The sequence below is a fragment of the Plectropomus leopardus genome, chromosome 6 (genome assembly GCF_026936395.1).
Source record: "Plectropomus leopardus strain MGB_pleo_1.0 chromosome 6, ASM2693639v1, whole genome shotgun sequence".
NCBI lineage: Eukaryota > Metazoa > Chordata > Actinopteri > Perciformes > Serranidae > Plectropomus > Plectropomus leopardus.
The window spans coordinates 29,909,439-29,936,035 of NC_142181.1; the positions used below are offsets into that span (position 1 = coordinate 29,909,439).

Below are 26,597 nucleotides of genomic sequence, written 5' to 3' on the forward strand. Positions count from 1 at the left end.
GCACACCAGCTCTCTTTTTTATCTCTGAACGCGAGTTTTTCTTCCGCCTTCACACTGGTTGTTGTCATGGAGCTCAAGTTTCAGGTGTTTGCAAGTTGATTTTCCTGCTGTGCTAAAAGTGTTCTGCACAAACGTTAACTATGTAAGCTAAAGCCTCTGGTGTGATCCTCTGAATAGAGTTGATCATTTCAGTATCCCTCCCCCTCTCAGTACAACCCGATAAACATCATCATCCATCCACATCTTTTCACTATGTTGAAACACTTACACACTTATTAGTTTCACTAAGGGAGGCTTGGCGAGTCGCAGATATATTTGTGCCTTGATTAAAATATGAAGATGCATCTCTGAATAATTGTTAAGAGCATTAGCAGAGATAATACAGACATGAACAGAGCAGAAATGTAGTGAACTGCAGGATTCACTCCAAACCCTCAGGCTATGAATCATCTTAATGTAATGTGTGCCAGCAGGTGGAAATGACTCAAATTTGTTCCCACAGTGAAATATGCAGCACACTGATACTCCTCTCCTGTGCTCAGGTTGGTGTACAGTCCAAGCCATTTTGTTTTCCATGCAGGCACCACATTAAAAAATGGTCAGATAATCAGTCATTTTTGTGTATACAACAGTGTGCCACTGGATAGACAATTTCTTTCTCACTGAATTGTTGTCAGTGACTCACAGTGAGGCAAAAACTCCTTTGTTTTGTTGACTGGGGAATATATGCTCCTGAAAATATAAATAATCTAAGTTTCTGCTATGGTAGCATGCACATTTTGTTTCAGTTTTATGGAGATGTTAGTGAGTGGTCAGAGTGATGAGTCATGTGCTAGATACCTTAAATGAAGACATGGGGAGAGGACAAGGGAAGTCAGATATCTGCAGCCGCATGTGAAGCAGAATCTCAGCCACAAAGGAGAAACTCTGCTATCTAACGAAGCACAATGGAAAAAAAATATAATGTATGCAAATGAGGGAAACAAAGACCCTATTCTTCTCTATGCAGTCTGTCGACTGTATCAGAATCCTCGCTATCTTCTCAGCCAATCCACTGCAACTACATCATATCAAAACAGTTGTTTAAATAAAATTACATCTGAATGGTTGTTATCTCTATGCGACTGACTGATTTCACAAAGCCATGTCAGTGGTAGATTTATGTCAGAAACATAAAGCATTCAAGACATCATCACTGAAATAGTTCTACTGAATGAACAACACTGTCTATTAATAAAAGTAATCTTCCTAAATTTCTCAAGTTGGTCAAGTGTGCAGCATCTTCAGGCCTCCGAGCAAATTGTGAAATTGAATTAATTTACATGGTGGTACTCTGAGCTGGTTGTAAAATTCAAGGCACCCATTCTCAGAACTATCACTATGATTTAAATTGGCTCAAAAGGCTTTTTAATCAAGAGTAATAATTAAAGTCCTGTTATGAAAATGATGTCTTGTGGGTTAATCTTCTGAAATTTAAACTTCATCACTATAGAGGTCTTTTTATTCCCCCACGCCGGCGATAACCATGGCAAGCGGCATTGTGTTTCACGTTGTCTGTCTGTCTTTCCATGCCATTTCTGAGGGATTTTTTTCAAACTTGGCAAAAAACGTTCACTTAGACTCAAGGATGAACTGATTAGATTTTGGTGGTCAAAGGTCAAGGTCACTGTTACCTTGCATTCATCTCATTCTCATGAATGTGATATCAAGAACACCTTGAGGGTTAATCTTCAAATTTGACACAAACGTCCACTTAGACTTAACAACAAACTGATGAGAACTGGGTGTCACAGGTCAATGTCACTGTGATCTTGCGTCTCATTCTCATGAATTTGATATCACAAGAAGGCCTTGAGGCAGTTTGCTCCAATTTGGCACAAACATCCACTTGGACTCAAGAATGAACTGATTAGAATTTGATGGCCAAAGGTTTTTGGCCATAACTCAATAATTTCTAGGGTAATTATGACAAGATTTTACACAGTTGTTTGTTGGAATGAAATGATGACATTTTTTATCCCAAAGGTCAAAGGTCAACTTCACTGTGAGATCATAATGTAATTTAAAAAACAAACACTTTTCTGGCCATTACTCAACAACATCTCTCAGAGGGGAAATATTTGGTCAGAAACTGAATTGGTTGCATTAATTTTGAGTGTCCACCTTAAAACTGTGCTGTTGAAACTGTGATTGTATGGATCTTCTGGGTGTGAAGCATCTACATTTTCACAGACATGGATGTAAACTATAAGTGCAACTTGACTGGTGTTTGGAGGCAAACAATCCCATGGCGGTGATTCTAGTTTGAAAAACACTTGCCTTTTTATAATAAATAAACAAAATAAATGTGTGGTGAAGGTACTAGTATAAGTGTTTTTTAAACTCCTTTTTGTTGTGTTTTGCAGCTTCAAGGATCTCTGCGAAGGAAGATTGAGGGACATGCACCAGGACCAAAGCAGAACGGGCTCTCCTGTGGTTTCTCTGGCTCAGACTTTAAGCGGGTCCGTGTGGATGCCGGCAGACTCGGACACGGGCCCTGCAGCCATAACTTAACCCAGTCGCATTCCTTGCAAGGATCCTCAACCATGGGCATGCAGAGGAAGAACTACATGATGCCCCATGGAGTGGGGTCAGACATATTCAACATGACCCTGAAAGAAATGAAAAAAGAGCCTGTTGAGGTCCAGTCTTGTGGTCAGTCAAATGCAGACATGATTTTTGACTTCAAAGATGAAGGAGGTGGTCAGATTGACCCCGAGCTCCAGGATCTTTTTGATGAGCTGACAAAGACAGTGCCAACGTTGAATGACCTGGAGTTTGAGAGGATGCTGAAGCAGGATGATACATTTGGTTTGGATCTTGGCCGGCCAAGCTCAGCAGGAGCAGCTGCCAGTCTGTGTTCCCCGACAATGGATAAGCCAATAAAGATGGAGCACTCCCCAGATTTTGGCCATGTTCATGGTGGCTCGCCACAGCTTCGACCGGCCTCGGCAGGACCCTCTTTTACGCTGACCAGCACCTCTTCTACCACCACGTCGCAAAAGGCTAATACTCAGGCAGGACACCCCAGAGCCCTGCCCTGCTGGCCAGAAATATCCCACGCAGAGCAGCTGAAGCAGATGGCAGCCAACCAGCAGCAGCCAAGCTCTCTGCTCCATCACCACCACCAAACACCACCCGCAGGATTGACCAACTGGGCTCCTGCCATGAGCACCCACTCCTCCACCAGCCCCTTCCCCCAGGACAAAGTCCCTAGCCCGGCCCCACTGAGCCAGCAGCGGATTGGCTCTCAGAGTAAAGGGATCAACAACTGCCTCTTCAAGTCAAACGGCCACAATGGCTCCCATCATTTGGACATAAAGGTTCTCAGCACCAAGCCCACGTTGCACTTCAGCCCTAAAGCACCCCATTCTGCCAGCCAGACGATGCCTATCATGGCAGGCTCAGTGAACAAGACTTCAGCCCAGCAGCAGCAGCAGCCATCAACCAGCCAGAATCAGCAACATACAGCTCTCCACTTCCAGAACCAACAGATCTCCACGTCAGGTGCTCTTTGCCTACAGCCCAAGTCGGCTCCTGCAGGGCTGCCATTCAAATTGTCACAACAGCGACAGGTAAGAGCTCTGTCCAAAATCACTTCACACAGGATTGCTTTAATTGAAATCCTTGTATGTCCAAATGTTTTGGGGGCAAAATGGCCTTGAGCTTAGATTGATGACTGACGACTTTGAACATATCCAAAGCTTTTTTCCAACTATAGAGGAATGCAATGGTACTGTACACAAAATTGTAATTGCAAGGTCTCATTCCAGCCATCCACCAACAACTTGAGACGCTGAAATTTGGTTGATTTTAGATTGTGACATTGGGTTTCCAAAATTCAGTGTAAAGATGTCTAATGCCAATGTTAAATTGATGTAGAATACTGATGACAGATGACACTGATTTTTTGTTGGTTTTAAGTTGTGTTTTTAAGTAGGCCTAACCAAAATCCAGTGTTCTCCAAATGTCCCATCTCAACATCATTTGACGTGGAATAATGATGACCCAACGTCTGCAAAACATCCTTATTTAAACATACTCACAATATGATTTTTTAACATCTGTAGACATTAAAAAAAGGCTATCATCAACCCGATTTTCGTTCCAACCAAAATATGATGTCAGTTTCTGACATCATATTAACGTGCAACACCAGGTGGGTTGAATCACATATTTACCTTCATGTATGAGTCAACACAATGCCATTAGAGGTAAGGTTTTCGCAACATGTGCCTATAGCATACTATTATATGATAAGAATATGTGGGACTTTTTGGTTTATGCCTCAGTAGACGTACAAAAAACTGTTAACTCACTCCAGTGATATTTCTATAAATCACTATTGCCTTTCTAACATTTTTATATTGAAATGAAATGAGAATACACCAGCTTTTTGAAGCTACACACCTTCAAAAATGTCATAACCCCCTCTCGCCCTCAAGAAACATGGTCAGGTTATGTGGGACAGCTTGTTTGGTAAAGTGGGACAGTCATTCTCAGATTTAAAAAAAAAGGCTTCTTTGCTATTTAGCATATTTAAGAATGGGGCAACTTGAAAATGACAGGCTGTCTTTGCTACAGAGTGTGAGTCAGATCAAGCCCTCGCTTCTCCACAGCTCCAATGTCTCATCCAAATATTGTTAGTTATGGTCCGAAATGCCGATATTGAGTCTTCAAAACGGCAGTCCGTACACCAATAGGTAATGTCATGGTGGCTACATCCATTCATTATACACTCTATGGTTTTAACAATGTAAAACCATGCAGTTTTGGTGTTGGTTTTGTGCATATAGAATCATTCTAGTACCCGCTCTACCTGATGTCCCACTTTACCTGAACATCGTTGTATAATATAGTATACAACACAGCTATGCAATAAATTACGAGGTCTATTTTAAGTTAATGGCAACAACTACTGCTCCAATGCAGTGTCGTGACTCACATGCACAGTTTTGATTAATAACAAATTTCCTGTATCATTTTATTTGTTTAGGATATTTTAGACATGTGGTTTGTGTATTTTGTTGCATTCTATATTCAAAGTAAATAATAGCATTTTTCTACAGAAGGTATAGTAGCATGGTGCACAGCAGTCACGCACGCTCTCTTTAGTCTTCCTTATCAATCGGTTTCCGCAGTTTGCTCGCAGCTGCCAACCTGCTGTCTGAAACAGCCACAATGCAGCTCTGTTTGTTTTGGGAGTTGATTTTCATTGTTCTAGCTGCTTGACTGTGCCTTTGCTGTTGTGACTCCCTTGAATATGTATTTCCCCTGAAAGTGTTTTGACGATGACACAGATTGCCAGAGCATGGTAGATTAACATGCAGGACTTCTAATTTCTCTGCTTGTCATGATGGCTCCCCGTCAGGGCACAGATATGCACAGCGGGATTTGCTAATTGGAGGTTGTTAGCTACAAGGGACAAGTGGTGGAAAATGACAGTAATCTGCTTAGCCTGGTGCCGGAGGTTGAATCACTGATTTGTTATGATTGGGGAGATTTAGACCGTCCCCTCTTTCATTTTTGCTCTAACAGTATCTGTAGCTGTCTTTGTGTGAAATGATAATGCAAGCCACACAAGAGAGCTCTCATAACCTCTACAGATAAAGGGAAGTGCTTGAATGACTTGGAGAGGGCGGGAGGAGGGAGAGAGGGAGGGAGGTATTCAGACATGGAAGTAAACAAGGTAGGACGACAAATACATCATCACACATGGGTAAAACAGAACCAGTTTTACTACCAGAGAGGCATTTACACTCCAAAAACAATGTATGGTTATGCATTTTCATAGGTTGTCCCTTTAAAATATTATAGGAAGCTTTCTATGAGTGTAAGTGACACACATATATATCTATGTATATATATATATATATATATATATATATATATATATTTTTTTAATAAGTAAATGATCTTAACAAGACAGCTGACATTTTTTTCAGGACTATTTTCTATATACTAAGCCTGCAGCTAATAGTAATTTTCACTGCTAATTAATATGTTCAATATTTTAGTGATAAGTTTGATTTTTTTTCTTCTGTTTTTGTCCATAAAGACAGAAAATTGTGGCGATGTAGACTAGTGTTTCTAAAATGGCAAGGTGACACCCTCAAATGTCTTGTTTTGTCCTCAAGGTTTAGTGTGATAAAGGAGTAAAAAATTAGAAAACAGTCACATACAGAAAGCTGGAATCTTGTTTTTTTTTTGTATTGCTGAACCCTTTGTAACCTGGATCGACATCACCTTTCCTGTATTGCAATCAGGGGTCTTTCACAAGTATTTAAACATTTAAACCCTAATTGGTTTGATTTCTTTCAAAAACGTGGTTAAAAAAGGCAATGAGCACTTGGCAAGAAATGTCCCACAAATTGAATAAAAATTAGTAGATTAAGAAAAATATTTGTAAAAATAGCTGGGGAAAAATGTCCAGAAAACTACATTTAAAATGATCTTCATCATACATTTCAATTATTATTGTAAAAGGAATTATGATCATTTTGCAGTACCTTTACATTTCCTTGTTCTTTTTTTTAATTTTCCCATTTGCTAATTAATTTGCTAATGTTTTTACTCATTTCTTTCAAATTTCAGGTCAATTCTAAGTGGCTTATTGCCTTCTTCCCATGTTTTTGAAAGAGATCAAGCCAATTTGCCCAGGTTTCAAGGTATTAAACCAATTAATCAATTATCCAATTTGTCTGCAATTAATTTCATAGCTGACAACTAATCAATAAATAGATTGTTGCAGCTCTACTATATACACAATGCATTTATTAAAATCGTCCAAAAGTAAAAGTACTGGTTTTGTCAGAATTAGTATTATTATTAGTGTTAGCACAGGTGATATTTAGTTAAAAAAAAAGAGGCTCTATTAATTAGGCCTGTTTAAAATGTAAATTATAAGCAGTAAAATTTAAATTTAATTGTGTGAGAGAGAGGTAAGAGGGAAGAGACTTTGAAGAGTTGGATATTTAATAATGAGATTAAAATTAAAATGGATTTTGATAAATTGTTATAAAACAAAACTTTTCCAAAGCCTGGCACTCCTGAAAGTAAAGCTCGGTCACCTCCGGTCTTTAAAATGCTGAGAACATGCAACTGTGCTCAAGGTCATGAGGGGTAAAGGCTCAGTGAGACAGCTCTCCCAAGGACATTGTGTTTTAATGTGAAGCTTGTTTGAACAAACAATATATGCACACATAAAACTGGGGATATGATAGCATAGGAGTTTTTGGAGAAGAAGACTAGCCACCTTATTATTTTAGAAAAAGGCTGATAATAGTGTTTGTCTTGTGCAGTCAGCATGGACAGGGTTAAATGTCTAGCTAATGAGGAGGGGACAGCTCACAGAGAGGAGAAAAAGAGAGTGGAGTCTCTTCCCACAGTGAATTGAATTAGTAAAGCCAGAGAAATAACGGTCCTGAAAGAGTGCCCTGATATCCTCTGTAACACTAGCAACTCACAGTGGGCTTCCTCCCACTGAGAGAAGCTGAGGACCTTTTTTTGTACAGCCAGAGACGTACGATTCTGTGCTTTTTTGAAGCTTTTTACAGTTTAATAATCGGTTGCTGAGTCAAACATGTCAAAATTCAAATCCACGACTATGCAACTCTCTAGCTGTAGGGTCACACACAAAAAAAATACCTCACTCACAAAGTATGAATACACTCTCTGGCAGCTTACAGTAGAGGACACTAATGCATTATGAAACCTGAGTTACTGTGGTTGGTTGGCAATGCTTTTTCAAGGACAGAATTTAGCTAGTCACATCAGTAGGGTAGCTGTGTTGTGCATTTAAGCTGAAGAAAGTAAAAAAGACTTACTTTTTTGGGGTTCCATAAATGGCAAAATGAAAGACAATCCCGGTGCATTGGTTTTCTCCTCATTCTCAAAAAATGTTCGGAATTTTTCTGGAATATCAATACTTTATCCACTGCTGTAGAAAGGATTATTTTACAGAAAAACTGACACTAAATGCATTTTCTAGCTCAAACTGGGGTGTTTGAGTTAATCACCCATCTCTTAAAGGAGCTCTCTGCAACATTTCAAACATCGCAAACTATAGCAGGAAACAACTATTTGATTTGATGAATGTAGTCACACTGCTTCTCTGTGTTGCAATCAAGGCAACCTCCAAAGAGGATAAATGGAGCCAATGCTGGAGTGCCAAAAGCTGCAATTCATCAAATTGCCACTTGAGGCTGGCTCCAAGAGTGAGTCAATCCCCATAGACTGCCATGTTAAAAAGCCCAACTTTACAGCAGAAATAAACATGTTTACAGCCTGGTTAACAGTTTTTGCCTCTATAGCTAATTTCAATGTTCATGTACGGTTTCATAATTCACCCATTTACATTTTATCAAGGCCCAAAATAATGCATAATTAGGGATGGGGCTGCTTTGAGTTACAGGGTGTCTGCCTTCAGTGTCCTTGGCATCCAGTCAGATCTACCTCTCACTCCTCCACAACGCCAGCCTCTTGCCCAAATATGGTCACTTCTAGCTCCTGAAAACCAAAATAGTGACAGACGAAATGCCAAACTTGAGGCTTCAACATGGCAGTCCACAAACCAGTGGCTGATGGCTTTTAATTACACAGTCTGTAGTTGTAATCTGAGCTTTTCTGTTAGTTGTTGTGGTAGACTGTCCCACCTGCGTGCATGATAAAGCCCAGACTTTAGGGGTGGGCGATATGGCCCTTAAAGAATATTATGATATTTCAGGGTAATTTTGAGATAACGATATTTTTGATGATATGACAAAATACTGAAAAATATGTAGAAAATATATAGAAAATATGATGTTTTAAAATTAATTTCAAGAGCATAAAATTGCAGCACAGTGTTATGTTTTATATGTCAGCAATGTAACAGCTTGCCTTAAAATATATAGTGAAAACCAAACTAAAACGATCAGAGTGAGTTTCAGATTCTGTACAAATAAAAATCGTACGACAAAATAAAAATCAACCACAAATCTAAATTGTAGATTAGCGTAGACGTTTTCATTTGTGCAATTTACGAAAGATTCAGTGAGCCAGTGTATGCTGTCTGCTTGAACTTGTTGCATTTGATGTTGTTGCTGTGCTCTCCTCGCTGGATTTTTGGCTCTCCTCATACTCCTTAAAGTGCTTCTGTTTGAAGTGGTGAACTAAGTTTGATGTGTTGCTCCCCTTTGTTGTTACAGTCTTGTTGCACTTCTCACATATTACCATAGTTTGTTGTACATCTGATCTTTTGTAACCAAACCGATTCCACACTACTGAAGTTGCTCCCCTCTGCGGAGCCGGTACTTTCGCTTTCCGCCATGCTTGTTGTTGCTGTGCACTGCTTGGTTACTGGTGGATTGCAAACAACATTTAGGTGCATACCGCACCTACTGCACACAAGAGTGTGTAACACCACATCCCCTATCCACAGTCTACATTGTGGCCATCAGTCGAGTTTTGTTAACCCTCGTGTTGTCTTTGGGGTCAATCTGAACCCAAATGAAATCTTTTTCCATCAAAATATGTTTTTTATACTTATGTAAACAAGGTCTATTGGCCCTAAATTCTAAAATGAAGGGAAAAATGTCAGAGTGAGCCAAGAGGACAACAGGTGTATGGCAATCGGGAGGACATTATGAGGGAAGTTAAGAGTATGCTTTGACGTCACTACGTCAAGAGGTAATGTTGCCATTATTGTGATATGCATTTTTTAAAATCATTTAAAAAATATACCAGTATTACCATGAACGATACTATATGGCACACCCCTACCAGACAGTCTGAAGCCAACATCAAAGAACTATTGGCAATGAAGAGCGAAAGTTGTGTTGCACTTAAAACACTGTAGAATGTACAGCCAAAGGCCAACTTGCATGTTTGTTCTGCACCTGCATGAGAGGAAATAATTCTCTGTACCTGCAGGTGGCGTTAGTTTGTAATTGTTATTCAAAAAGGGAAACTGGAAAAGTGACAGGACACATTCAAGGTGCTAGTTATCCAGTTAGCACATTAACAACACAACCCAATGTTGACAGAACAAATTATATTTACCCTGCACTACCAAACTATAGCACAAACAAGTAAAATGTTTTTTACCTAACGTCAAAAGTTTGTGTCCATCTCACTCCCTTTTGACTTTAGTCGTTGGTTTGCGTACCTCATCTCGGTTTTTCCTCCTGTCACTGAGCTGAACTGCCAGTCAGAGGGATCTGATGCCAATAAGTGCCATCCAGTGTTGCAGGACACACCGCCAAAACTATGGCGACAGGCTCTCAGCAAAGGCCTGATGTTGACCAACGGCTGACTGTTGGCTTGTTGTTGCATGGCCATTAGTTATTGTCCGGCTGAGGGTGTATATAAGTGCATGTGAGTGTGTCCCACCAGCTAGCTAATCGACACCACTTTGCACTGCCTTCACACATCTGTTACCGGTGATATACGGATGGTGGTGTCCTTCCCGGGTTAACAATGTTGGTTCTCTCAGCACTGTGACCGTTGTTAGTGCTGCTGATGGATTTAGCACTGTTAGCTGCCAGCCACTGGCTCAGCTGCGTCTATGTTGAGAACCGTGTGTATACAACCCTGCCCAGAGTCTGTATCATAGATATGCTCTAAATATTGCATACAGCTCCTTTAATTTTCATTTTTGATATTAATGTTCACAATGTAATCCGGCCTGCTACACTGAAAGGGCTCCTCAATAGATTTATACTTTATTCATTTTAGATGTTTGGTTTCTATAATACTAATCATGTGATGAGAGTTTTCTTTTTACTCTTTGTATGTTTGACTCTCAATCCCTTGAAAGTGGTTCACTAATGTGTGCCTGTATTTTAATCCTATCTAAACATTTACATTCAGTTTTACATTTACAACAGTTGGCAGAGAATCTTATCCAGAGTGACTTCTGCTCAGCATAAGACAGCACTGTTAGATCAAGTGAAGACAGACATTTGGCAGCAATTTCATCATCTCAGTGATTAACGTTGGCTAATTCAGATTTTCATTTAAATGCTACACAAGAGCTCGTACTTTGCATTCTGAAGATTAGATTGCTCTCCTTACTGAAAATGCAAAACCCCAAATTACAACTGCAACTTAAGATAAGGGTTTTTTGTTTGCAGTAAATAGTGATTCCTCAACTTTTGTTGCTGATCTTGTGGCACCACATCCCTCAGTTAGGATAAGAGTGGGGCCACGGGGGCTGAGCCTACCAGGTCACTCCGGCAGTGCTGTGAAGGGAGTACTTGTTTCCTGGGAAAGGGAGCCGCAGCCAAGTCCAGATGCCGAGCACTCCCTAGGGACAGCGTCCTGAGTCCAGACTGGAGGAAGTGCAGTGTGAGAGCCGGCGAGGCTGGGCCTGGATCACTGTCAGCTGCCTGCACTGCCGCAGGATGGGAGACTAAATCACTCCGCTCCTTCTCTGAGGCCTGAGCCACATGTGGTATTCATTAACAACAAGCTTGTGAAGAATGAGAGGGGGGAAAAAAACATGGAAAACAGCTTTATGACACATCGGGATGACAGAGAGGATTACTCAGTTGTACATGCTAAAACACCCCTCATTGGGTTTGTCTTACAACAAAGATGGAACAAGACCTCAATAGTGCACCTCTGCAGGAAAAATTTCTGTGATGTTCACAATTTCTCACAGTCTCGATAACTGGATACAGAGAATCAAAGCCAGTGACTCTGCTTTCGAGAGTAACAGGAAAAACCACTGTTTTGATGTTTTAGTCCCTGTGTAACCTCTTTGTCGTGCTTGGTTTGCTGTGTGGGTTGAACTCGGCGAGAAGGTGAATATTAGCTCATGTGAAATGGCTTGTGACTCCTGATGAGTTTCAACTCTTTTTGTAATCCTGTCTCGTTAGTGAGTTCTCCAAATTTCAGCCCCATTCATTATCATCCTCGCACACACACACACACACACACACACACACACACACACACACACACACACACACACACACACACACACTCACTTACTTCCCTCTCTGTTTTCCTCTCTGGGACCACAAAGTCACCACCCTGTAGAGATTCACCCTCTGCAAAGAATCTGTCCGCTAAGTAATAGCTTCAAATGCACTGTTGGATTTCTAATCCATTTCACCCTGGGAAACATTTTAAGTCAACACATTGACTGACATTGTATACACAGCGTGTGTTGACTTGGATTTGGTGCACATTAACCTCCTTCATGACAAATGCATGCACTTGGTTGAAGCTCAAGCATAGTGAGAGCATTCTTGTTTCCACAAGAGAGAGAGGTTTTACTTAGAGTGCACAGCTGCCTAAAAAAGGGAAGAAATATGCATTACAAGGACATATAACATCTAAAACACCCACAATGGTGAAAGCTTATCTGCAAAAGCATACGTTCAGGACAAAACTTCAAGCAAAAGGCCAGTTTGGCTATCTCAATTTCATTTGAGTGCTGCCGACTACAACGTTTTAATCAGTGTGATAGTGTCAGGAGCCAAATGGGTTTCTAGTGGATGGAATGCCTCCTTGCCAAACACAACACAGTGATCAGTAAAGGAGAGCTTATTAAATGGAGGTAGTCATGGTGCTGGCGCTTAACTCCCCATTGGCACACATTTCCTGCTGTCTCAGGGATTCTTTCCACTCTCTTTAGACACAATTATCAAGGGAGAAGCAGGCCTTGAGGAGGGCTCACGCTCCCCCTTCCAAAAAAAGCCTCTCTCCAAGTCTCCCTTTTTCATCTGCAGAGGGAGTAGCCTTGACCACATTCTGGAGATTGAATAGCATCTTTGACACAAATCTGTAATGTCTTGTAGAGTTTTGCCCTCTAGTGGTCAACTCATATCAGTGCATTGTGTTGGTTTCACAGAACTCAGCTTCAATCTACATGCATTTAGCAGAAAGAGGCATAAAGATATATGTGAAGCATTGATTTCCTGTTCAAGTTTTTTATCCTCAATCCCAATCAGAGTAAGTTGATAAACAGTATCTGCCTACACCGAGTATCAGTCCAATACTTTATCTAATAATACAGTTGCACAATGTACACACCAAGTATTTTATTAAAAAATGTATGTTCTTAAAATTTCAGAAGCTCTACAATGCAATATAAGAAAAATGTCTGCATACAAACATTTCCTATGGTTTTTTAATTTTTAATTTTTACAAAATAACTAAAAATATTTTAATATGGCTCTTATCAAAATTCTACTTAGTGCAGTATTTCAAAATAATAATAACAGTACTACTACTACTACTACTACTACTGATAATAAAATTAATAATAATAATTAATATTATTATTGCATACATACATTTATTTGCGCATATACATATAAAAATAATAAATATGATAAAAGATAGATAAAAACTAGACTACACACAATATATATACATACATATATATATATATATATATATATATATATATATATATATATATATACATACATATATATATATATATTAAGTCACAATTCTGCTTATTACAACATAAAATTTCACTTGAATGTGTCACTTAAAGTGGTTTAGCAGCTTAAGTTGAACATGGGAAAACAGTCAGTTTCTACATATTGAAGTAGCAGCATTACAGTGAAGCCTGAATATCTGCAGCAAATCATGCTCAAACAAAGGACTGGGTGGAGAGCATGCTCAAAATAAGCGATCCTGATCAATTAAAATGTGTTGATTGGGCCCGATTCTGATCAGATCACGAAATCCCTAATTTGAATAATTTCAGTCCAGTAAGACGTAGATTAAAGCATCATATGCTTTTTTTAAGGGTGTTCCTCCTGGTCCGAGGCTGCCGACCAATGGAAGCTTAGGGGTCATGTCAGCCCAGTCGCAGCCACGACCCCCAGCACCTAACAACCAGCAAAAAGGCCCAGTCAAAGCTCAAGCCATACAGAGACAGATCAGTCAACAACAGCACACCATCAGCAATTCAGTAAGAAACACCTTTCATCATAAATATTTCAACAGTTAATTAGCTTTTCAGATTTTGTGAGAAATGTATAATTAATTAATCCATGTTCACAAATTTAACTTTACTTTTCAGGACAAAGACAATGCACATGATCAGTTCAATCGCCATCTCACAAGACCGCCACCCGATTACAAGCAGTCGAGAAGTATGGTGGGAGTTCAGCAAGGAAACATCTTCACAGGTACTGTAGGGGTCTGATACATCAGAAATGCTTTAAATGCTGACAAATGACTTTAATTGTAACCAGTTTTCATGGTATTACTCAAGGTCAAAGCTCCACCCAGTCTTCCAGCAATGGTCCTGAGAACGACCTACAGTCTATGTCTTGTCACCTCCCAAGTGGTTCAAAGATGAGTCCTTCACCCTCAGACCGCAGATTTGGTATCGGGACTGATATTCGTCAGAGTTCTTGCATCAGCCAATTCCAGCAGCACAACATTCAGAATCGAATTGGACTGAATCAAAGTAAAGCGAGGTTCCTGGGGCCAAACACGCATGGAAATTCTTTTGGGATGAACACTGTAGCAGGTGTACAACACCCGAGAACAACAGCTGACCTGCATTCCTCAGGGGTACCAGGACAGGGTCTCGGAGGCTTGATGAAAAATATAAACATGGGTTGGGGCTCGGCCAACAAGCAAATGACAACTGGACTTGGTATTAGACGGCTCCCCAATCCACTACAGTCTCAGGGTGCACAGCTGGATATGCCAAACCATCCGTACCAACAGAGGCACATTGGCCCTCCCAACCAGGTAGCGCCAGACATTGGGATGCTCCCCATTAACCCTTCGATAAGAGACACAGGACCAAGACCAAGCCAGCCGATGATGGGATCTCCATCAGCAGTGGGAAACCTGAACCAGGCCTCTCCTGAGCAGAGGGTACCAGCAGGCAACTTTGCAGAGTCCAGTCAGAGCTCCAACAGCTTCCAGAATAACCGGGCCAACCGTCTGACCTTTGACTTCCTCCCAGAGGGAGACAACACAGTTCCAGGGATCAACACAGACTCAGACTTCATAGACTCTCTGCTCAAGTCTGGCTCTGGGAATGATGATTGGATGAAAGATATAAATTTAGATGAGATTCTGGGGAGTCACTCATGAATTTGGGTCAGTGATTGCTAAAAATTAACCCACAGCTCAAAGTATAGAGGTTATGGAAGTAAGGGGTAACATTTGTAAATAATGTTAAAAAGGAATTTTATAAACTCATATTATTTGTTATCCAAGTATACTGTTCTGTTTTGTATTGTATTTACTGTGAAAGAATTTGTGTTCTGTCTTTAGTACTCTGCATATTTTATTCATGGTATATAAAGACCAAGAAACTACTTTTCTTTGCAGTCACTGTCTTTGTGGTCTGTTTGTCATACTCATGCTGTAGTGCTGTTGTATAGGATACAATACCAAATTCACACTGTGAAAAGAAAACATTGCTGTGTTGCTTTCAACTTCATCTTGGAGTTCCAAGTTAAGTTTCTAAATCTACATCCACTATTTAGCATGATGCAGTATTTACCTTCAGAAGTTTTGCTACCATACACACAGAATCTTGCCACAACAAATGTTTTCTTACTTATCATTCAAGCTTTTTCATCTGTGGTAGTTTTTGATGCAATTTATGTAATGTAACCATTTTTTAAATGTGATATTTAATAATTATTGGGATAGTATTAAGACATAATAATACATGTAATTAATAGCATTGATTTGAATAAATGAATAATTACAATGTTTTGCCTTTGTTTTACTTCTTAAATAGATTATTCATTTTGCCTGTTCCATGTGTCTTATACTACATGATTGAAATGCAGTTACTGTATCAAAAATGATACATTGTGCAATATCATTTTCAAGTACCTTTTGTTGATTATTAAACAAAAAAGTCCATTGTGAGGCCAATATGGAGGTCTTATATAGCAGCAAAAATTTGGTCCAACTCTCAGTGTACATACATTTCATTAGTTTTTAAAACAAAATATTTGGTACTGCCAACTTCTTTAATATCAGCATGGATAACATCTGCTTTATGTCATTAGTTTTAACTATAAAGAAATATAAAGATAGTAATCCAATGGCTCTCTCAGTAACAGCATACTGCTGGCTGATACAAATAAAAATTTCAGAATTCAGAATACAGAATTGTTTATTGAAAAATGCACTGAATAATCAAAATATATTAATTTAGTTTTTTGTTATCCTAAATAATGTCTTCAGATGCAATACAAAGTACTGCTCTGCCAAGTACTGTTGCAGAATGTGCTTTTCAGATACAGTATGATTACCTTACCCCAAACATAAAAAATACATTATCTTTCACATTCAAAAAATAACTAAAAGTACAGTGTAACGGAGAGTATCTAAAAAAGACTTACTCTTCCAGAGAATTACACAAAACCATGAGATCTCAAGAAAAACTTATTCATAAATTTATAAATGCTCTTCAGACTTTTGTTTTTCATTGTTATCTGTATATTACCCTTGTTTGTACTTTTTAAATGTCTTTTTTCTCTGTCTTATACATTGTATTCTTGCCCTCCATTTTTGTATGCCTCATGAGCTAAAAGACTACAATACCAGTGATTGATCTAGTGTCAGGAATACAAATGTTTTGCATTGGTGCTGATTACAAGAATGTCTACATGAACACCAAAGTGTCCCTTTGTTCTGTTTGCCTCAAGTGACTGAGGAAGGTCTTTAACCACATGCTTTTTATGATTAATGGAATGCAAATCCAAGAATGTGGATGTTTGCTTTTGTAATAACTTGAAATTGTCCTTCCAGCACCTACTTTCTGCAAGCCTCTCAGCCAGGTGAGTAATTGACACTTACATGACAAATACATGTTAATTGCTTCAAATTGTCAAAATGACATGCCCACTACCACAAAGCACATCCTTGTTTCTTTCACTAATCTGAGAAATCACTGGAAAGTTTCTTTTTCAGGTCTTTTATGTAAGTATTTGTGCTATTATGTCTGCCTTGATGCTCATGGTGTTGTCTTGAGTCCAGCAGTCGTGAGTGTTGGTTCATCAGTTATATTTACTTATATTTAGTGTTGAGTTTTTGTTAATCAACACCAACATACAGGCACTACATTTGTATACGACAGAATATAACCCAACCTACAAAATTAATTCAACCAAAAGTTAAATAAATTAAATTAACAAAGATAAATAAATAAATGATGTAGTATCGAACAAAAACATACTGTTTTCTGCCAACTTTGAACTATACTTGACGGAGTTGATGGTTGACATAAACCAAAATGATAAAATAAAAAAAAAAATAAAATATTTTTTAAAAAAAACTCACCCACACTTTTAACCAATTAAAAAAAAAAATAGTGTGCAATAAGAAGGTAACAAAACAATCATCATACACCATAAAAAGTTTTGGAAGAAAAAAACATTAAAAAAAATCTCATGGTATAGTATATTCAAAACTTAAAAGATCTCATAGTTTTGTATGTAAAAAAAAAAAAAAAATACTAACTGTCATAATATACAATGTCACATAAAACTTGTAACCCCCCATATTACAGCATGTCATAAAAACATACAAAATGTCATAAAATACTGTCACATAAAACTTGTAAATAAATACCATATTGTAGCATTTCATAAAACCATATAAAGGTAATATTATGCTATGTTATAAAGATATTATAAAACATCATAGTATATTATTTATTTTAAAAAATCATGAGGTCAGACAAAGATAATAAATAGTGTCATTTCCTACCATGCCATATAAACAACATAGAAATGTCCTAGTGTAGTATATAAAAAAAAAAAAAAAATCTCAGAAAATGTCATGGTATAGCATATCAACAAAACATCATTAAAAAGTGTCATTGTATAGAAGGGTGCAAATAAAAATAAAAGAAGACTGGATGATTGTGAATGGAAATATGTGGTATGTTGAAAAAACATCTTAAATAATAGTATAGTGCGAAAAACAAATAGTATGTCGTTCAAAATAGCATTAACAAGGCATACTATAGTTTGTTGCACAAGATAGCATAAAAAAGTATACCATGACGTTTAAAATAGTATGAAAAAGTCATGATATAAAAAAACAAAAAACATCATAGTATAGTATGTCGTTTTGAATAACATACTATACTAATACTATACTATAGTGTTTTTTTCATGACTTCAGACCACATACTATACTATGACGTTTTTTTCATGATTTCGTACCACATGGTGTTTTTTCATGTATCAGACAACATACTATAGTATGACGGTTTTTTTATGATTTCGGACGACATACTATACTATGATTTTTTTTTGATGATTTCGAACGACATACTATACTATAATTGTTTTCGTGATTTTGGATGACATACTATAGTATGACCTTTATTTATGATTTCAGACCATGTACTATACTATGATTTTTTTATGATTTTGGAGGACATACCATACTATGATGTTTTTTTTTTCATGATTTCACATGACATACTATAGTATGCTATTCTTTCATGATTTCAGATGTTTCGGAAACCAAACATCAGCCAAATACATGTCTGTGTGTGGTAAGCATGTGTAAAGCCACACCTGAGCCAAACTGTTGTATCATTTTTGTGGACTCAGCCAATGGCTAGTGAGGGGTGGAGGTTTTTTGGGGCCCCTTCAGTTTAAAAGCTGACCAACCTTGACATTTTTCCTCTAACTCACTAGCTCTGAGTCAGTGTTTTGTTTTTTTTTTTTTACATTTTTAAATCTTGATTTTGTTTAAGTTATGGTGGCATTGGGTTGCACCGACAACAAATTATTAAATGGTGAAATTTTTCACCATGCTGTAGTGTTGCTTTTTGAGCCATTTTTTAGGGATGCCGTATAATGGTGTTTTTCGCCATTTTTGCAACATTCTATGCCATTGTGCATATTGGTATACTATTTTATGTGGTTTTCAACTGTTTCAGCTGTTTTTGGGATGTCATTTTTGACATTTTTTGACATACTAAAGTATTGCTTTTCTGATCATTTTTTCAGCATGCCATATTATGGTGTTTGGGGCTGTTTTTGCAAAAATCTATGCTATGGCACACTACTTTATGCAGTTTACAGCTGTTTTCAGAAAAAAATTTTGGGACAGGTCATTTTAAAAAAAAATTCACCATACTATATTATTGCTTTTTTGGTAATTTTTTTGAAATGCCATATTATGGTGTTTTTGGATGCTTTTACAACATTCTATGCTTGGCTCCTCCTTAGGCGCGCTATTTTATGCATTTTCAGCTGTTTTCAGCAATTTTAGGGACATGTCATTTTTTGACATTTTTCCCCATGGGTCATTTTTCAACGTGCCATATTATGGGGTTTATGGCGAATTTTGCAAAATTCCATGCTATGGCTTTTCTTGGCACACGATTTTAGGATATTTTCAGCTGTTTTCAGCAGTTTTTGGGACATGTCATGTTTTGACATTTTTCCCCATACTATAGTATTGCTTTTTGGGTCATTTTTCAACATGCCATATTAAGGTGTTTTTAGCAATGTTTGCAACATTCTATGACATGGTGTGTCTCGGCATGATATTTTATGCAGTTTTCAGCTGTTTTTGGGACATGTCACTTTTTGAAATTTTTCGCCATACTCTTTAGATGATTTTTTGACATGCCATATTATGGTGTTTTTGGCCATTGTTGAAACAACCTACGCTATGACATGTCTCGGCAGGTTATTTTATGGGGTTTTCAGCTGTTTTTGGGACTTCAGTGTTTGAATATTTTTATCATACTATAGCCTTGTCTTTTCGATTATTTTTTAAGACATTATTATGACGTTTTTGGCCGTTTTTGCAACATTCTATGCTATGGCGTGTCTTGGCATGTCATTTTATGCTGTTCTTAGGAGTTTTCAGTTTTTTGAGGAATATTTTTTGACATTTTTAGCCATATTATCGCCTTGCCTTTTCAGTCATTTTTCTGACATACATTATTATGGTGTTTTTGGCAATTTTCATTAAATTTTCGTTATATGCTATGGCATGTCTTTGCATGCTATTTTATTCTGTTTTGAGATGTTTTCAGCTGTTTTTGGGACATGTCATATTTTGACATTTTTGCCATACTATAACCTTGCCTCTTTGGTCATTTTTTTGACATGCATTATTATCATCGTGTTTTTGCCCAGTTTTTGCAACATTCTATGCTATGGCACATCTTAGCATGCTATTTTATGTTGTTTTGAGATGTTTTCAGCTGTTTTTGGGATATGTCATTTTGTGACATTTTTGCCATACTATAGCCTTGCCTTTTCGGTCATTTTTTTGACATGCATTATTTTTCTGTATTTGGCCGTTTTTGCAACATTCTATGCTATGGCGTGTCTTGGCATGCTATTTTCTGCTGTTTTGAGATGTTTTCAGCTGTTTTTTTGGGCATGTCATATTTTGACATTTTTGCCATACTACAGCCTTGTCTTTTCAGTCATTTTTTTGACATGCATTATTATGGTGTTTTTGGCAATTTTTACAACATTCTATGCTATGGCGTGTCTTGGCATGCTATGTTATGCTGTTTTGAGATGTTTACAGCTGTTTTTGGGACAGGTCCGATTTTGACATTTTTGCCATACTATAGCCTTGCCTTTTTGGACACTTTTTTTGACATGCATTATTATGGTGTTTTTAGCAATTTTTACAACATTCTATGCTATGGTGTGTGGCGGCTTGGTATTTTATGCTGTTTTGAGATGTTTTAAGCTGTGTTTTGGGCATGTCATATTTTGACATTTTTGCCATACTATAGCCTTGCCTTTTCAGACACTTTTTTGACATGCATTATTATGGTGTATTTACCCGTTTTTGGAACATTCTATGCTATGGCGTGTCTTGGCTCGCTATTTTATGCTGTTTTCAGGTGTTTTCAGCTGTTGTCAGCACAACTGTATGGAACCTCGGAGTTTGATTTATTCAAGATTTATCTTTTGCCTCCCATATAAAACAAACTTAAAGGACGGCTTTCTTTCACTTGCGTAACATCGCAAAAGTTAGACATATCCTATCCTAAACATATGCTGAAAAATTAGTACATGCATTTGTCACCTCTAGGCTGGATTACTGTAACTCCCTACTATTTAGTTGCCCCAACAAATGACTTAAGTCTCTCCAACTAGTGCAGAATGCCGCTGCTCGTGTTCTAACGGGAAGTGAGAAAAGGGATTATATTTCTCCTGTTTAAGCTTCATTGCACTGGCTCCCTGTGATATCCAGGATTGAATTTAAAATCCTCCTCCTTACTTACAAAGCTCTAAATGGTCAGGCTCCATCCTATCTGTCGCAGCTCATAATTCCTTACCAACCCTCAAGATCACTGCGCTCTGAAAATGCAGGGTTACTTGTGGTTCCCAAAGTTTTCAAAAGTAGGATAGGAACCAGAGCCTTCTGCTACCAGGCTCCTCTCCTATGGAACCATCTTCCAGTTACGGTCAGAGAGGCAGACACCGTTTCAACTTTTAAGGGCGGACTTAAGACCTTCCTCTTTGATGAAGTTTATAATCAGGGCTGGCTCGGGTTGCCTGGACCAGCCCATAGTTTGGCTGACATAGGTTTAACCTGCCAAGGGAACTTCTTATGATACGCTGAGCTCCTTTTCCTTCTCTAAATGCCGCCATCGGAAAATTATGCATGTCTGTTAACTGATTACGGAGCCTGGGTCTGTTGAACTGCACTGCGCTAATCCTGTTGCCTCTTGGGAGCATTCCTGCTCCCTTGTTTCCTAGTTTTCCCAGAACCTGGCCGTAACCTTGACTGTGCCTGACTGTGGTGATAGCTGTGCTGATGCGGTGACCCTGCCTTTGGTTGTGCTCGTGATGTGGCTGTACTGATACTGTAACCCCCTCTCGCCCTGATCGTGGTCTGGTCCTGGTTGCACCGATGCTGTGATCTTGCCCTTGGACACCTCCCTATCAACACATGCATGAGACTCTTATCATCACCCTCAACATCATCATAGAGTGCAATTAATAATTTCACACCTATCGTTATTGTAATATGACATGCATCTGTTTCTATTATTGCTGTGCTTGTCTTCCCCTCTCTCCCCCTCTCCTCCCCTCTCTCTTTCTCTTTCCTTTTTGCCATGATTGTATTTCATTTGTTATTTATGACATCTATTGCACGTCTGTCCGTCCTGGAAGAGGGATCCCTCATCATCCTCTACCGCTGTTCCTGAAGTTTCTTCTTTTTTTTCTCTTCTCGTTACAGGGGGTCTTTTTCGGGAGTTTTTCCTTGGGTGATGTAAGAGTCTAAAGGCAGAGGGATGTTGTACACTGTAAAGCCCTCTGAAGCAAACCATGTTTTGTAATAATGGGCTCTATAAATAAAATTGACTTGACTTGACTTGACTTGACTTTTTGGGACATGTCATATTTTACCATTTTTTGTCATACTATAGCCTTGCCTTTTCGGTCATTTCTTTGACATGCAGTATTATGCTGTATTTGGCTGTTTTTGCAACATTCTATGCTATGGTGTGTCTTGGCAGGCTATTTTTTTTTACTGTTTTGAGGTGTTTTCAGCTGTTTTTTTGGGCATGTCATATTTTGACATTTTTGCTATACTATAGCTTTGCTCTTTCTGTCATTTTTTTGACATACATTATTTTGCTGTATTTGGCTGTTTTTGCAACATTCTATGCTATGGCGTGTCTTGGCAGGCTATTTTTTGCTGTTTTGAGGTGTTTTCAGCTGTTTTTTTTGGGCATGTCATATTTTGACATTTTTGCCATACTATAGCCTTGCTCTTTCGGTCATTTTTTTGACATTTATTATTATAATGTTTTTGGCAATTTTATTACTACTTTCTATGCTATGGCGTGTCTTGACATTCTATTTTATGCTGTTTTGAGGTGTTTTCAGTTGTTTTTGGGAGATGTCATATTTTGACCTTTTTGCCATACTATAGCCTTGCCTTTTTCTGACATGCATTATGATGTTGTTTTTGCCCAGATTTTGCAACACTCTATGCTATCGTGTGTCTTGGCATGCTATTTTATGCTGTTTTTAGGTGTTTTCAGCTGTTTTTTTGGGCATGTCTGCCCAAGCTGTTTTTGGGACGTGTGATTTTTTTGACATTTTTCCATACTATAGCCTTGCATTTTCATTCATTTTTTGGATGTGCGGAATTTGGGTGTTTTTGGCCCTTTTTGAAAGACTTTTTGCTATGGTGTGTCTTAGCACGCTATTTTATGCTGTTTTGAGGTGTTTTAAGCTGTTTTTGGGACATGTCATATTTTGACATTTTTCCATACTATAGCCTTGCATTTTCGGTCATTATTTGGATGTGCAATATTTGGGTGTTTTTGGCCATTTTTGAATAATTTTTTGCTTTGGCGTGTCTGGAAAGTATTTTTTGTGCTGTTTTGAGGTGTTTTAAGCCGTTTTTGGGACATGTCATATTTTGACATTTTTCCATACTATAGCCTTGCCTTTTCTGTCATTTTTTGGATGAGCAATATTTGGTGGTTATGGCTGTTTTTGAAAGATTTTTAGCTATGGTGTGTCTTAGCACGCTATTTTATGCTGTTTTGAGGTGTTTTCAGCTGTTTTTGGGACATGTCATATTTTGACATTTTTCTATACTGTAGCCTTGCCTTTTCGGTCATTTTTTGTATAGTATTTGGGTGTTTTTGGCCGTTTTTGAAAGTTTCTTTGCTATGGCGTGTCTTAGCACGCTATTGTATGCTGTTTTGACGTGTTTTAAACCTGTTTTTGGGACGTGTCATATTTTGAAATTTTTCCATAATATAGCCTTGCCTTTTCGGTCATTTTTTGGATGTCCTACTTCATGGTGTTTTTGAATGTTTCTGAAAGTTTCTTTGCTACAGCTTGTCTTAGCTCGCTATTTTATGCTGTTTTGAGGTGTTTTCAGCGGTTTTTGGGACATGTCATATTTTGAAATTTCTCCATACTATAGCCTTGCCTTTTCGGTCATTTTTTGGACGTACAGTATTTGGGTGTTTTTGGCCGTTTTTATAAGTTTCTTTGCTATGGCGTGTCTTAGCACGCTATTGTATGCTGTTTTGAGGTGTTAACAACCTGTTTTTGGGACGTGTCACATTTTGAAATTTTTCCATACTATAGCCGTGCCTTTTTGGTCATTTTTTGGATGTCCTACTTCATGGTGTTTTTGAATGTTTCTGAAAGTTTTTTTGCTACAGCATGTCTTAGCACGCTATTTTATGCTGTTTTGAGGTGTTTTAACCTGTTTTTGGGACATGTCATATTTTGACATTTTTCCATACTATAGCCTTGCCTTTTCTGTCATTTTTTGGATTTGCAATATTTGGATGTTTTTGGCCGTTTTTGAAAGACTTTTTGCTATGGCGTGTCTTAGCACGCTAATTTATGCTGTTTTGAGGTTTTTTAAGCCGTTTTTGGGACATGTCATATTTTGACATTTTTCCATACTATAGCCTTGCCTTTTCGGTCATTTTTTGGACGTGCAGTATTTGGGTGTTTTTGTCTGTTTTTTAAAGTTTCTTTGCTATGGTGTGTCTTAGCACGCTATTTTATGCTGTTTTGAGGTGTTTTCAGCTGTTTTTGGGACATGTCATATTTTGACATTTTTCCATACTATAGCCTTGCCTTTTTGGTCATTTTTTGGACATCCTACTTCATGGTGTTTTTGAATGTTTCTGAAAGTTTTTTTGCTATGGTGTTTATGAGCACGCTATTTTATGCTGTTTTGAGGTGTTTTCAGCTGTTTTTGGGACATGTCATATTTTGAAATTTTTCCATACCATAGCCTTGCCTTTTCGGTCATTTTTTGAATGTGCAGAATTTGGGTGTTTTTGGCCGTTTTTGAAAGACTGTTTGCTATGGTGTGTCTTAGCACGCTATTTTATGCTGTTTTGAGTTTTTTTAAGCCGTTTTTGGGACATGTCATATTTTGACATTTTTCCATACTATAGTGTTGCCTTTTCGGTCATTTTTTGGACATCCTACTTTATGGTGTTTTTGAATGTTTCTGAAATTTTCTTTACTATGGCGTGTCTTAGCACGTTATTTTATGCTGTTTTGAGGTGTTTTCAGCTGTTTTTGGGACATGTCATATTTTGACATTTTTCCATACTATAGCCTTGCCTTTTCGGTCATTTTTTGGATGCGCAATATTTGGTGGTTTTGGCTGTTTTTGAAAGATTTTTTGCTATGGTGTGTCATAGCACGCTATTTTATGTTGTTTTGAGGTGTTTTCAGCTGTTTTTGGGACATGTCATATTTTGACATTTTTCCATACTATAGCCTTGCCTTTTTGGTCATTTTTTGGATGTCCTACTTCATGGTGTTTTTGAATGTTTCTGAAAGTTTCTTTGCTACAGCTTGTCTTAGCTCGCTATTTTATGCTGTTTTGAGGTGTTTTTAGCTATTTTTGGGACATGTCATATTTTGAAATTTTTCCATACTATAGCCTTGCCTTTTCGGTCATTTTTTGGATGTGCAATATTTGGTGGTTATGGCTGTTTTTGAAAGATTTTTAGCTATGGTGTGTCTTAGCACGCTATTTTATGCTGTTTTGAGGTGTTTTCAGTTGTTTTTGGGACATGTCATATTTTCACATTTTTCCATACTATAGCCTTGCCTTTTCGTTCATTTTTTGGATGTCCTACTTCATGGTGTTTTTGAATGTTTCTGAAAGTTTTTTTTGCTATGGTGTGTCTTAGCATGCTATTTTATGCTGTTTTGAGGTGTTTTCAGCTGTTTTTGGGACATGTCATACTTTGAAATTTTTCCATACTATAGCCTTGCCTTTTCGTTCATTTTTTGGACGTGCAGTATTTGGGTGTTTTTGTCTGTTTTTTAAAGTTTCTTTGCTATGGTGTGTCTTAGCACACTATTTTATGCTGTTTTGAGGTGTTTTCAGCTGTTTTTGGGACATGTCATATTTTGACATTTTTCCATACTATAGCCTTGCCTTTTTGGTCATTTTTTGGACGTCCTACTTCATGGTGTTTTTGAATGTTTCTGAAAGTTTTTTTGCTATGGTGTTTCTTAGCACGCTATTTTATACTATTTTGAGGTGTTTTAACCTGTTTTTGGGACATGTCATATTTTGACATTTTTCCTTACTATAGCCTTGCCTTTTTGGTCATTTTTTGGATGCGCAATATTTGGTGGTTTTGGCTGTTTTTGAAAGATTTTTAGCTTTGGTGTGTCTTAGCTTACTATTTTATGCTGTTTTGAGGTGTTTTCAGCTGTTTTTGGGACATGTCATATTTTGACATTTTTCCATACTATAGCCTTGCCTTTTTGGTCATTTTTTGGATATCCTACTTAATGGTGTTTTTGAATGTTTCTGAAAGTTTTTTTGCTATGGTGTGTCATAGCACGCTATTTTATGCTGTTTTGAGGTGTTTTCAGCTGTTTTTGGGACATGTCATATTTTGACATTTTTCCATACTATAGCCTTGCCTTTTTGGTCATTTTTTGGATGCGCAATATTTGGTGGTTTTGGCTGTTTTTGAAAGATTTTTAGCTATGGTGTGTCTTAGCTTACTATTTTATGCTGTTTTGAGGTGTTGTCAGCTGTTTTTGGGACATGTCATATTTTGAAATTTTTCCATACAATAGCCTGGCCTTTTTGGT

At 37.9% G+C, this 26,597-nt stretch overlaps 1 protein-coding gene across 2 annotated transcripts in view; it reads left to right on the plus strand.

The window, feature by feature from the left end:
* Positions 1-15,730, plus strand: part of maml2 (mastermind like transcriptional coactivator 2) — a 53,239-nt gene extending 37,509 nt beyond the window's left edge. For both annotated transcript variants that reach the window (XM_088079193.1, XM_088079192.1), the window contains exons 2-5: positions 2,406-3,614; positions 13,793-13,957; positions 14,069-14,177; positions 14,264-15,730. In XM_088079193.1, coding sequence (XP_087935319.1) covers positions 2,406-3,614; positions 13,793-13,957; positions 14,069-14,177; positions 14,264-15,102 — 2,322 coding nt within the window. In that variant the 3' untranslated portion in view covers positions 15,103-15,730. The remainder of the gene's footprint in view (positions 1-2,405; positions 3,615-13,792; positions 13,958-14,068; positions 14,178-14,263) is intronic.
* The last annotated feature ends 10,867 nt before the right edge of the window (positions 15,731-26,597 follow it).